At 40.1% G+C, this 14,100-nt stretch overlaps 1 protein-coding gene across 1 annotated transcript in view; it reads right to left on the bottom strand.

Moving 5' to 3' along the window:
* Positions 1-13,768, bottom strand: part of LOC118847465 (dimethylaniline monooxygenase [N-oxide-forming] 1-like) — a 30,479-nt gene extending 16,711 nt beyond the window's left edge. The window contains exons 1-4 of the mRNA XM_036755948.1: positions 13,633-13,768; positions 5,383-5,579; positions 4,426-4,614; positions 3,873-4,035 (exon numbers count right to left, since the gene is read on the bottom strand). Coding sequence (XP_036611843.1) covers positions 3,873-4,035; positions 4,426-4,614; positions 5,383-5,514 — 484 coding nt within the window. The 5' untranslated portion in view covers positions 5,515-5,579; positions 13,633-13,768. The remainder of the gene's footprint in view (positions 1-3,872; positions 4,036-4,425; positions 4,615-5,382; positions 5,580-13,632) is intronic.
* Between the last annotated feature and the right edge of the window lie 332 nt (positions 13,769-14,100).

The raw sequence follows: 14,100 nt of genomic DNA, 5'->3' as shown, positions 1-14,100 counted from the left end.
TGAAACTCAATCTAAACCTATTGGCTTTCTGTATCAGGCCATTCATCCTGTATCACCTTTGGGATAATAAGAGATTATTATTTAGTTTCAATTGGCCCAGTGACATGGGGTGCTTATCTTTCTGGTGTCTTGCCTTCTGGCTGAAATCAGCTGGTGATATGGATGGCTTAGCTTGGTTCATTTAACACCGAAGATCAGTGAGTCGTGAAGCACCAAACAAAAAAGGAATAGTTGCTGGAAAATAATTTCTGAAGCTGTTGTTACACAATCAGATATATTTCTGCTATGTGGGAAACCAACCCTTCTCAGAAAATGTGACCAGCCAGCCAGATACTGAGAGAAGGTCTGGAAAGAGCTTGTCAGTCGTTTCTGTGGTGGCTAAGAATTGGAAACTGAAGGGATGCCAATCAGTTGAGGAATGGCTAAACAAGCTGTGGTATATGATTGTAATGGAATATCATTGTGGTATAAAAGTGACAAGCAAGATGATTTCAGAAAAACCTGGAAAGACTTACATGAACTGATGCAAAATGAAATGAAGAGAACCAGGGGAACACTGTACACAGTAACAGCAATATTGTTCGATTAAGAACTGTGAATGACTTAGCTATTCTCAGCAATACAATGATCCAAGAAAACCCCAAAGGACTAATGATGAAGCATATTGTCTGCCTCTAGAAGGAAGAACTGATACTGACTGAATACAGACTGAAGCATGCTAGTTTTCACTTTCTTTCATTCTTTTTCTTTTATTCAAGTCTTCTTGTACAAAATGACTAATATGGAAATATTTTACTTGATTGCATATGTATAACCTACATCTGCTTGCTTATCATCTCAGGGAGGGACAGGGGAGGGATAGAATTTGGAACTCAAAACTTAAAAAAAAAACCCTGAATCCTAAAAAGAAAGAGTTTGTGTAACATGCCTTGTGGCTTTACCAAGGACCTATTGTTATTTGGCAAACTCACAGTTATATGGGGATTTGAAATAAAGCCCCTATATTAATCCTTTAGTATGTAGGATTAGATCCTAGAATGTAGAGGTGGATTGTTCCTTGATTGATAATTAGTCCAATCACATTTTACAGATGAGACAACCAAGGCCCAGTGAGAAGAAATGACTTGTCCAAGCTCATATAGATAGTGACTAGAAGATCTGAATTCAAACCCAAGTCCTCCTACTCCACATTCAGTGCTCTCTCCTACACGACAGCCCTACTTCTACCAAGTCCAAATTCCAGTTTACCAAAGCGACCAACATATGACTTTGGGACTCATTTCCCCATATAATTAGGATAATGATAGCTACCCTATCTACCTTGCATAGGGATAACATGAATTAGTGAATGAGAGGATACCCAGAAAGAATGGCATAATAAAGATATAAATTCAAACATTTATATAGTGCTTTAAGGTTTGCAAACTACTTTGATAAAAGTGACTTTTAGAAGTATACATATGCACATTATACCATCAACACACAAACACCTAAGTAGGTGCTTATACCTTCAAACTTGTACGTTTTGTGAATCGACTAATTTTCCTAAGATTAAAGAATGAAGCAAACACATATTATGTTCCAGACACTGCTATAGAAATATATATATATATATTCGTAGAAATATTTGTAACATTTCCATGAATTAGGGAAATATTCATAAAAATATTTTTGTGATATTAAAAAGCAAAAAAGGAGGTGCCCAACATAGTAAGGATGGCTGAACCAATAGTGCTATTTGAATGTAATGGAATACTATTGCATCAAAACATGATAGTAGGCACCTAGAAAATGCTTTTTGAATGAATGAACTTATTCAAAGCAAAAAAAGCAGGTATGAGTGGTGACTATACAGAATGACCACAATAATACAAAGGAAAATAGCATTGGAAGATATCAGAATTCAGATGAATGTAATGACCAGTCTTGGTCCCAGATGACTGATGGTGAAATGTATTTCCTGCCTGGACATGGTCTGTTTCACATAACCGTTTTTCTTTTTAACATTTCTCTGACTTTTCTACCATGCCCTAGGAAACTGTGAGACTTCTTTGACTTCTCCATCATGCTCATATAACAGGTACCTTCTGTGCCCTTCATCTTCCCCCTTTTCAGCTCCCTTTTGTGTGTTGTCATCCCCCTTTAGATTGTAAATTCCCTGAGGGCAGGGACTGACTTTTTTTCATATTCATATCCTTGGCACTTAGTACAGTGTCTGGCACATAGTAGTCACTTGTAAATATTTATTGACTGATTGACAAAGGAGGATTCTTGGGGGGAGGGGTTTATCAAGAAATAATAGTGATAAGTCAATCAATAAGTATATTAATCACCTATTATATGCCTCGGTGGTGTGATAGATTCAGAGAATACAGATAAAAATGAAACAGCCCCTCCTTTCAAGGAACTTCTGTTCTTTCAGGGGAGATAACATGTACATATGTAGGGATATACAAGGTTTCTAAAAATAAATATCAGGTAATCTGGGGGGAGATGACACTAGCAGCTGGAAGAAATCAGGAAAGGCCTCATATAGAATGTGCCACTTGAGTCAAACTTTGAAAGAAACTGGAGATTTTAAGAGGCAGAGCTGTAGGTGGAGGTTTTTTAGGGATGGGACATAGCCTGTGCAAAGATGCAGAGATGAGAGATGGAGTGTCTTGAATGTATGCATAAAACACCTTTTAAATGCTTCCTATGTGAAAAGGAAGCACTGGGGATACAAATCTGAAAGTAAGATGGTCCTTCCTCCCAAGAAGCTTATGTTCTGATGGGGGAGAGAATATGTATGGAAGGTTTCAGCCACATGTCAGTGAAATCAGTCTTGTGTGAGACAGAGCAGGAAAACCAGTTTAGCTGGACCGTAGAATGTGTGAAAAGGAGTGATGTAGAGTAAGGGTGGAAAAGCTGATTGGTGTCATGTGGTGAAGGACTGTAAATGACAAGAGATTTTATCACAGTGGGAACAGGAAGCCACTGGAATTTATTGCATAGAGAAGTCATATGGCCCGACCTATGCTTTGGGAATATCACTATGGCAGTGAGGTGGAGGATGGTTGGAGAGGAGAGACTTAAAGAAGGGAGATGCATCAGGAGGCTTTTGTAGTTGGTTAGGGCAGGGGTGGGGAACCTGTAGCCTTGAGGCTACATGTGGCCTTCTTTGTCCTTGGCTGCAGCCTTTTGACTGAGTCCAAGTTTTACAGAACAAATCCTTTTATTAAGGGGATTTGTTCTGTGAAGTTTGGATTCAGTCAAAGGGCTGCACTTGAGGACTTAGAAGTCCACATGTGGCCTTGAGGCCTCAGGTTGCCCACCCCCGGGCTAAGGGAAAGGTGATGAGGATCTGAAATAGGATGATGACTTGATGAGTGGAGAAGAAGGTGGAGATGCAAGAGATGTTGAGGAATGAAAAGATCTGGTAGCTGCTTGGATATGTAGAGTGACGGAGAGTGGGGTACTGAGGATGAGACAGATTGTGAACTTGGGTGATTGAAAGAAGTATGAAGAAAGGTGGCTGATACGATGAGCTCTATTTTGGACATATTGAATTAGAAATGCCTACAGTAATCCATTTTAAAATATCCAATAGGCAATTCATGATGTAGGACTGGAACCCAGGAGAAAGAAAGTCTAGGGCTGGATATATACATCTATGAGTCATCTGAATAGAGATGCTAATTAAACCCCTGAAAGTTGATAAGGTCACCAAGCAACAGAAAATAAGAAGAAAAGAGGGCCTGTGTCAGTGCTTTGGGGGTATACCCACATTGTATACCACAGTGATTTTTTCCAAAAAATATGAAACCAAGACATATCAATAAGAATGTAATTCTTTTAAAAAAAATACAGAGACTTGGAAGACAATACCATACCTGGTAAAGTATCTAGTGGCAAAAACGGGTTAGTCAGATAACCAGTGCAGACCATGACAGCATCAAAAATGGCTGACTCTTGCTTCCCTTCATGTTCAGTGGTTACCTCCCACTGGCCAGAGGTGGAGAAATCTGGACATTTTTTCACATTGCAGACAATGGTCTGAAACAAAGAATCCAGAGTATGCACATAGCATTCCTCCCCACCCCCTTCAAGGAGTCATGATATCTAAGCAACGAAAATAGGGACCCAGGAATTGTGGGTATGGAACTGTGTTAGAAACCATTCCTCTTTCTGGATTAGACCCTGTGGCCATTCACATAAAGGCCATACATAGACAGGTTTCTACATGTGGGTTATATAGCATGAATACATATTTCCCTTGACACATTGATTGAAAAGCCTCCAGGGGATGATGGAATCCTGCCAAATACACTCATCTTTGCTAGTTTCTCAATCTCAAGCAGAGAACTTGGGTCTTAGATAGGAAGTAATGAAAGAAGATATTTATAAAGTACCTTTTTGCCAACTAAACAACTCCTAGTGACATACCTTGAATTGGATACATTTCAGGAGGTTGAACTTGTTTGCATACATCTTGAGATATTCCAAAAATTGGGAGTGTGGCACAAAGTTTGGAAAATCCTCTGGGAAAGGAAAGTCTGAGAAACAGGACATCTCTTTGCTGCTGTTAGTAACAAGAGATTTATAAATGCTGGCCCTGCCTTCTTCAACATATTCCTATAAAAAACATCACAAAGAGGAAATTGTTATTATCCTTCAGGAATTAAAACTCTCAACAAGTTAGTATTCAAAGTGAAATGGGAAGAAATACCATCTTCAGTGGAATTTACCTACCTGCAACTATGAGAGAGAAAGAAAGCATAGGGAAGGGCCCCAGAGTCAGGAAGGAAGGAATGGGTTTGAGTCTCACATCTGACATATGCTTGCCTGTGTGATCCTGGGCAGGTAAATTAACATCTCAGTGACTTAGGCAACACTCTCTAAATCACAGAACTGACCTGCAGCAGAAGGAGCTTCCACATTGGGAGTTCCCCTTATTCACAGAATCATAGATCAAGGTAGAATAAAAAGGGAAACCTGTGTGAGAGGATGAAACATAGAACTCCTGGGTAAGTCACTTGATCTCCCTCCACCTCTTCTCTGTGAAATGGGGATAATAATAGCATCTGCCTCCACAGGGTTGTTGTGAGGATCCAATGAGATTAAGACAACCAAAGTGCTTTGTAAACCTTAGAGCACTACATAAATGCTAGCTATGATTATTCTGTCCTAGTACCAAGAGAAATCTTCCACTGGGTCAATCTCAAATGTTACAGAACAATTTCGTAGACAGACATGGAATATACAATTGAAATTATCTGACTGTACCTCCTCATGTTATAGATTGGGAAACTGAGGGCCAGAGAGGTCAAGTGACCAAGGTCACCTTGCCAGGTAGTTTCTGGTCAGCATACGCAGTAGAAGAGTTAAGGAAATATAACTTACTGTGAATTGCCATAGCCCTCCGATGTCAGCACTCCTTTCGAAACAGGTGGGCTCCAGCCCCTCTTCCAAGCAGCATTTGATGGAGGTGAGGCCACTCACACCAGCTCCAATAATTGCAACTTGCTTGACCATGGTCTCTTGTGTCAGGGAAGGATCAAGAAGAATTTCTTCAGTTGTTCCTTCTGCTGGGACTTCCCCTAGAATTGATTCTTTTCATAAATAGAAATGCTCCACCCCAACCTTGGCTTTTTCAGCAAAGCAGGAAAAAGTTTTATGGAGATCAAAAGATTTAATTAATTTGGATCATCTACAACTGCTCTCTTTGTATGGGTCTGAAAAACCATGCCATGGACACTGGTTTAATCCTGTGCTTTTACCTTTTATACTTCTTATCTGGAGCAGTGCCAATGTTAGGGCAGTTCTGGAAGATAATAGCTTTGGGGAAAAGTACAAACTGTATGTGAAAGTATGTGTCATCTTGAAACCTGGGATCATTCTACTCTCCCCTCACCCTCTTGGATTCATCAGTAGATGAAAATGGAACAGATCTGGAATAGAGCATCTAGTGCAACATCTCATTTGCTAGGTGAGGACTGAAGCCCAAAGAGTCAAATCCAAAGTCACAAGACTGGTTGTTTGCAGAACCAGAATGACAGCTCCTGTTTCTTCCAGAATCATTACATAGCCCTTTCAAAAATCACATTGTTCTTTCTCCTTCATGCTTCCCTTCTCACTTGACTACTGCCATCCCCAAAGCCCCTGCCTGCTGTGATGTAGCCCTTGCACCTCTGTGCAAATGCCAATCCTACTTCAAGAGCTCAGTGCTGTCTCCACTTACTTTATTATTTCGGGAATCTGTGTTGTTTTCATTGGTGGGAGGGCCAGGGAACTGATGATACTCTATGGATAGACAGACTGATCACATGGGCACATCCCTAGGGATCCAGGACTGTCATTGTTGGATGGCACCGGCATGGTAAGTCACATAGGTGAGCCAGGAACCAGAATGGTACAGTCAAAAGAAGGCTAGATTCAGGTTCAGAACACTCAGTTCTGAAACTTGCTTTGCCAGTTGTGAGCTGTGGGACTTTGGGGCAATAAGACCAGATGGTTTCTAAGATCCCTCCCATGTCTAAATTCATGACCCTATGAATCACCCAGCAGATATAACTAATAAATAAGAAAATGAGTGAAGTAGAGTATCTCAAGTCAATTCCTAATTTAGGATAAACAACTTCCCAGACCAATAGAGACAGATCTGATAGGATCAGCTTCCTTTTGCAGCAGTATATCTAGGATTATTCAAAGTATTTGGGGCTGGGGAAAACTTTTATTCTGGTTAATTTTTCAAATTCTCCTTTTAAATTAAGAAGAAAATGGGATGGTGGAATAATAGAGAGAGGGAGAGAGGAAAATTGAGAAGGGAAGAATCACAAAGGAGAAGGCACCATAGGTTTCCTTTCTGCTTTAAAAAATAAGTATATGTGAGCTATTGCCTGTTAATGTACCTTTTGATAAAACACTTCTGTACCTGGTGAGGTATGCATATACAATAAAATGCATGCCTCCCACTATTTTTGTCCAATGGACTGTTCATTATGCTATTGCTTCTATTTCTGCCACTATTGTCTTTATCCCCAATGCTCTCTGCCACATTTCTCCCTTCTAGGTCCTGTATTTTCTTATATGATTACATTTCTGATCATAGATTTATATTTAGAAGGGCCCTTAGAGACAGTTTGTTCAATTTAATTCAATAAACAATTATTACTATGTGCTAGGCACTGTTATAGATTCTGAGGATACAAGATAAAATGCAATTATCCTTATCCTCAAGCTTATGTTGTATTGGGGAAAGGGGAGATAGCATGCACCAATATATACACAAATATATAATATATATATATATATATGTATATATATTATATATTGGGGAGGAGATTATAGATGAGAGAATCAGGAAGGTTATTCTAGGTATTTACAGCCTTGAAGGAGTTCCAAATTTCAAGAGAGATTAAAGAGGGAGAACACCTCATTTTATAGGTGAAAAATATTTTGAAAAATATGTAAGGCTACTTCCCTGCCTCTCTCCCTCCCCCTCAACCTTTCCTGTTTATTTCAAATAAGGTCTAACCTTTCTGAGCTATATTCCATTCATGGATCTCATACCATCCTGGCACAGTGACATCTATGAAGTTAAATTCGTCTTCTTGTATTAGAAGCTTTAGTTTATCCTGCTTATGATCTGTATTTTGTGCTTTTCTGTCTAGAAAGTCAGTTAAGAAACATTTATTAAGTGCTTCCCATGTGCCAGGCATTATGGTAAGTGCTGAGATACAAAGAAAGGCTAAAACAATCCCTGCCCTCACAGGGCTGACAGTCTAGTGGGGTGGAGAGGGGAAACAACATGTAAATAACTATGTAAGGACAATATATATTTATGTATATACACATATATATGTTACAAATCAGAGATAAACTCAGAGGAATGGCATTATTAACATTAGGACTATGATTATCTCATAAAAGTAATCTGATAAAGTGCTTTTTTTCTTAATTTTTAAATAATTTATGTGGTATTGGAGCATGTTGTTCTTTAAAAGTTTGAGAGAATTCTCCTGTGAGTCAATCAGGACCAGGAATACTTCTCTCCTCCAAATGATAGTTGTTTTGCAACTAGTTCTCTTTCCTTTTCTGAGATTGGATTATTGGCATTAGCATTAAGGAGGGGCTGAGAAATGCTTCTTGTGGAAGGTGAGATTCTAGCTGAGACTTAATGGAAGGCAGTGAAGCTAAGAGCAGAGGTGAGGGGGGAAGCACATTATTCCCATGGGGGACAGACAGTAAGAATACACAGACTTGGGAGACGGAGTCTCCTGTGCAAGAAGACAAGAAGCCAGTGCTGCTGGATGGAAGAATGTATGGAAGGGAGTAAAAGTAGAAGGAGACTGGAAAGGTAAGGAAGGGACCAAGTTATGAAGGGCTCCAAAAGCCAAACAGAGGCTTTTGTATTTGATTCTGGAAGTAATGGGGAGCCATTGGATTTTATTGAATGGGGCGAGATAACATGGTCAGACCTGTGCTTTATTTGGCAAGATCACTTAGGCAGCTGAGTAGAAGAAAGACTGCAATGGAGAGAGACTTGAGGAACTTAAAACAACCAGCAAGCTGTTATGATAGGTAGGATCAGGAGGACTTGGCAACAGATTGAAATGGGGGTGATGGTGGTGAGAGAGCACAGGAAGCAGTCATATGTTCAGTGCGACAAAAACGCTGCAGATTTTCGTTACTCTCTATACTTCATTGGAGTGAGATCATTGGTTTTTGTCTCTGGTTATTAGCACTCTTACTCTCTCAAGACTTTCCTGATTTCTCCCACTGCTGGTACCTTCTCCTAAAAAAATTACCTGATATTTTTTTGAATATATTTCGTATATGCTAGTGCACATATGTGTTGTCTCTCCTAATAGAATGTTAACTGTCTGAGAGGAGGGATTGTTTCATTCTGTCTTTATATCCCCAGTGATATTATAAATAATAAATGCTTGTTATGTGTTTGGTTGGTTCATTGATCAGCTATTGTACATGAAGAGTAGTACTGGGGAGTAAAATATGAGTTAAAATAAAGATTCAGAACAGTATTATACCAGGCATTTCCTTAATGTTTGCTGAATGAGATGGAATACAGTTGGGGGTAGAATTCTGGTGCTCATCTTGTTTTCTGAGTGACTAAGTGAGTCTCAAGTTGTAGGTGCATGAGGAGAGTGGGCCAGGCAGAAGCAGCTCTCTCTTACTGTGGAGCTGATTGGAGAGGTCTTGCAGAACTGGGTACTAGTGGTGAGCTCCACAGAGTGATTCTAGTCCCTGAGGAGCTATGGTGACAGAGCTTTTACTGAAGGTTCACATTGAAATGGCACCAATCTGGGATCACAGTTATCTCCCTATAGGAAAAGAGAGCTCTCCAGGAGAATCTATGAGAATGTAATTAGCAGCATTGAAGAAATGCTTATGCATACATGTAAGTGTCTCTGCATCAATGAGAACCTGAGAAAAGAGACATGAAGTCTGTCAAATGAAGGTGGTAAAGCCTGGGATTTTCCAGCCTATGTTAAGACAGATATCCTGGGAGGGGGTAGAGCCAAGATGGTATCTGGAAAGCGGGGACTTGCTTAAGCTGTCCCCCAAATCCCTCCAAATGCATGTAAAAATGGCTCTGAACAAATTCTAGAGCCATGGAACCCATGAAATAGCAGAGGGAAACAGGTCTCCAACCCAGGAGAGCCTGGATGGTCTCTGGGAAGGGTCTATCACAAGGTGCTGGGAGCAGAGTGCAGCCCAGCATGGGCCATACCAGGACAGACCAGATGAGGAGTCAGCCAGCCAGAACAGGCCTTAGGGCCATGAATCATTGAGCTCTGGCAGTTACCAGACTTCTCAACCCACAAACGCCAAAGAGGAGGTTAGTGGGAAACTGTGGGATCAAGTTTAGAGTGGTGCAGCCCCATCCCTGGGGGTGGTGGAGGTGATGCAGTGGTAGCGGCAGTAGGGAGCTCCTAAGGCTGGTTCCAGAGCTCCAGCATCAGCTGTTTCCCGAGTCCCTGGCTGACATGGTGGGAGGAATCTAGCAGCGGATCAGAGCAGGAGTGCAAGGAATGTTTGTGGGCACAGAGGCAGTTTCTCTTGCTGTGCCCTGCTTGGATCTGGATTGTGATCCTGGTTGGCAGTTCTTGGGGGAGGAGGAACACTGCTATGACACAGCCCGCGGTGACAGTGGAGTAGAAGTAGCTCTGAAAACAGCAGTGCTTGGACCCTAAAGCTTGGGACAAAACACTCTCTACTCGACAAGCAGTCATACCCTGACAAAAAGCTCAAGGGTAGAGTAGTTGGCTGGGAACATGGCCAGGCAGCAAAAATGAACTCAAACTCAAACTCTAGATTCCTTTTCTGGTGACAAAGAAGATCAAACATACAGCCAAAAGATGTCAACAAAGTCAAAGAACCTACATCAAAAGCCTCCAAGAAAAATATGAATTGGTCTCAGGCCATGGAAGAGCTCAAAAAGGATTTGGAAAAGCAAGTAAGAGAAGTAGAGGAAAAATTGGGACAAGAAATGAGAGTGATGAAAGGAAACCATGAAAAACAAGTCAATGAGTTGCTAAAGGAGACCCAAAATACTGAAGAAAATAACGCCTTAAAGAATAGGCTAACCCCAATGTCAAAAGAGCTCCAAAAAGCCATTGAGGAGAAGAATGCCTTGAAAGGCAGAATTAGCCAAATGGAAAAGGAGGTCCAAAAGACCACTGAAGAAAATACCAACTTAAAAATTATATTGGAGCAAGTAGAAGGTGATAACATTTTGAGAAATCAAGATATTATAAAATAGAACCAAAGGAATGAAAAAATGGAAGACAATGTGAAATATCTCATTGGAAAAACCACTGACCTGGAGAATAGATCCGGGAGAGATAATTTAAAAGTTTTTGGACTACCTGAAGGCCATGATAAAAAAAGAGCCTAGACATCATCTTTCAAGAAACTATCAAGGAAAACTGCCCAGATACTCTAGAAATAGAAGGTAAAATAGAAATTGAAAGAATCCACGAATCACTTCTTGAAAAAGATCCCAAAAAGAAAACTCCTAGGAATATTGTCGCCCAATTCCAGAGCTCCCAGATCAAGGAGAAAATACTGCAAGCAGCTAGAAAGAAACAATTTGAATATTAGGAAACACAATCAGGATAGCACAAGATCTAGCAGCTTCTACGTTAAGGGATTGAAGGGCTTAGAATATGATATTCCGGAGGTCAAAGAAGCTAGGATTAAAACCAAGAATCACCTACCCAGCAAAACTGAGTATAATGCTCCATGACAAAATATGGATTTTCAATAAAATAGAGGACTTTCAAGATTTCTCAGTGGAAAGACCAGAGCTGAATAGAAAATTTGACTTTCAAATACAAGAATCAAGAAAAGCATGAAAAGGTAAACAAGAAAGAGAATTCATAAGGCATTTACTAAAGTTGAACTGTTTTGTTTACATTCCTACATGGAAAGATGATATGTGTAATTCATGAGACCTTTCTCAGTATTAGACTAGTTGAAGGGAATATATGTATGTATAGACAGAGGGCACTGGATGAGTTGAATATGAAGGAATGATATCTAAAAAATAAAATAAAATGAAGGGGTGAGATAGGAATATATTGAGAGAGGGAGAAAGGAAGAGATAGAATGGGGTAAATTATCTCACTTAAAAGTGGCAAGAAAAAGCAGTCTTGTTGGAAGGGAAGAGGGGGCAGGTGAGGGGGAATGAGTGAGTCTTGCTCTCATCAGATTTGACTTGAGGAGGGAATAACATACACACTCAATTGGGTATCTTACTCCTCAGGAAAGTACAGGGAAGGGGATAAAAAAGGGGATGTTAGAAGGGAAGGCAGATAGGGGGAGGAGGTAATCAAAAGCAAACACTTTTGAAAAGGGATAGGGTGAAGGGAGAAAATTGAACAAAGGGAGATGAGATAGGATGGAAGGAAATACAGTTAGCTTTTCACAACATGAGTATTGTGGAAGTGTTTTACATAATGATACACGTGTGACCTATGTTGAATTGCTTACCTTCCTAGGGAGGGTGGGTGGGGAGGGAAGAGGGGAGAGAATTTGGAACTCAAAGTTTTAAAAGCAGATGCTCAAAAAAAAGTTATTTTTGCATACAACTGGGAAATAAGATATATAGGGAATGGGGCATAGAAATCTATCCTGCCCTACAAGAAAGTAAGGGGAAAGGAGCTGGCGGGAGTGGGGTGATAAAAGGCAGGGCTGCCTGGGGAATGAGGCAATCAGAATATATGCCATCTTGAAGTGGGGGGGAGGGTAGAAATGGGGAGAAAATTTGTAACTCAAAATCTTGTGGGAATCAGTGTTGAAAACTAAAATGTTAAATAAAAATGATAAAAAATACAGACATTCTTCCCAGCTCACAATAATATATTCCATTCATATAGTGTTTTAATGGTTTGCAAAACCCTTTTGTTACAGTGACCCACTGAAGTAGATATTGCAAGAATTAAAAAAAAAGGTTTTTTTGGTCTGGACCCTATGATTTAGTTGGTATAGTTAACACACTTTGAGAAACTCTATCAATGCAGATACAAATTATTCCACAATTTTTACTTGTGGAACATCGTGCAGGTCATTGAGCAGTTAAGTGATTTACCCAGAGTTACATAGTCAGTATATCTTAAAGGCAGACTTGGACTCAAGTCTTCTTGACTTTTAGACTGGGCTTTCCATCCACTACACCATGTTGTCTGTCATTGCAAGTATCATTATTCCCGTTTCATAGATGAGGAAACTGAGGCTTAGATAAATTTAGAAGAATCTAAGTGGCAGAGCCAAGATTCAAAGCCAAATTTTTCCTAGCAAAATGAAAGGAGTCAGGAGTAATGATTCTTTGTCCTAGTCACTACATAGCAATAGTAATAAGTGGCTTCTAATGTGACCTAGCCTGTAGCAAAATCCTAGTTTCTATGCTAGAGAGAAAATATAAGAGAAAAGGAAAGGGGGCTGAGAGTGATCTTGGCTACCAGAAGGCTTAGGAGGAGGAGAAGACTTTTGATGCTTCCATGAAGATAATAAATCTTGACCGTGGGACACAAGATTGAGACCTCAAGTGCTAGCATAAAATGAAAATAGTACTGTCTATTTGTAAAATTTTGTTAGATGCCAAAGGGTGTCCTGGTAGCTCAACCAAGTATCAAAAGTGTGGAGGACAAAGTCTCAAGCCACTATCCCAGGCCATGTTACATGTGCTGATTGGAGACTCTCAGGAAAATAAACCAAAAACATAACTGAAACGAAAAAAAAACCAGAACAGAACAAAACAGGCCCTGAGCCACTTTTACAAAATATTCTCTATTTTCTCTGCACAGGAAATCTAAATTGTGGCACTTTCATCCCATAACTTAATGATCTCTCCAGCTGGGTCATTATTACTGTAGCCAGAAGATAATTGACTATCATTCCAAAATAGGCCCTTTAAAATCCCTTATACGAAGTTGAGATTAGAGCATTTAAAGGTTTTTTGCATTGTTTTGTGTTATTATTTTCCACCTGGGTTACCAGGCAGGGAGAAAGTTCTTTCAACATAATTCTGCTGCGGGAAACTCAGCTACTAAATAGGGACAGCTCCTCTTCCCTCCCACTGCCAATGGGCCCACCTGAAGGCTCCTGAGAACCAAGGGGAGTACTTACTTTTTATACTTCCTGCTCTTATTCCCCAGATAGCTTTGCCCCAGTCAGGTGGACAGGCTTTATTTCCTGCTTATCGATATGGGAAATGGATCGTCCAGATACTGTGAGGCAAGTTATTTACATGGAGCCAAGAGAGAACAAAACGTCAGCCTAGAAGGATTTGGCCTTGGTCTCTAAATCTCACTATTTGAATGTCCTTGTTTCAGGCCATGAGGAAGCACATGTAACATTTTAGACTCAACGAGAGAGACATTGCCCTCAGAGGAGTTGTTGGTTTAAATATTAACTTGCTGATTAATGTGTTCCAAGAGTAAGATTTCAGAGGAACAATCTCTGATTACAATGTGTTCCCATTTCCACAGGGCTTGAATATAGGATTATAGATTTAGACCTGGAAGGGTCCTTTGAAGTTGGTTAGTACAACCTGTTTTCATTTTACAGGTAAGAAAAAGGTCCTGAGATATGAAG

The sequence above is a fragment of the Trichosurus vulpecula genome, chromosome 4 (assembly GCF_011100635.1).
Source record: "Trichosurus vulpecula isolate mTriVul1 chromosome 4, mTriVul1.pri, whole genome shotgun sequence".
Classification (NCBI taxonomy): domain Eukaryota; kingdom Metazoa; phylum Chordata; class Mammalia; order Diprotodontia; family Phalangeridae; genus Trichosurus; species Trichosurus vulpecula.
Note: the sequence above shows the minus strand (reverse complement) of the source record. Positions and strands in the feature narration are given on the sequence as shown.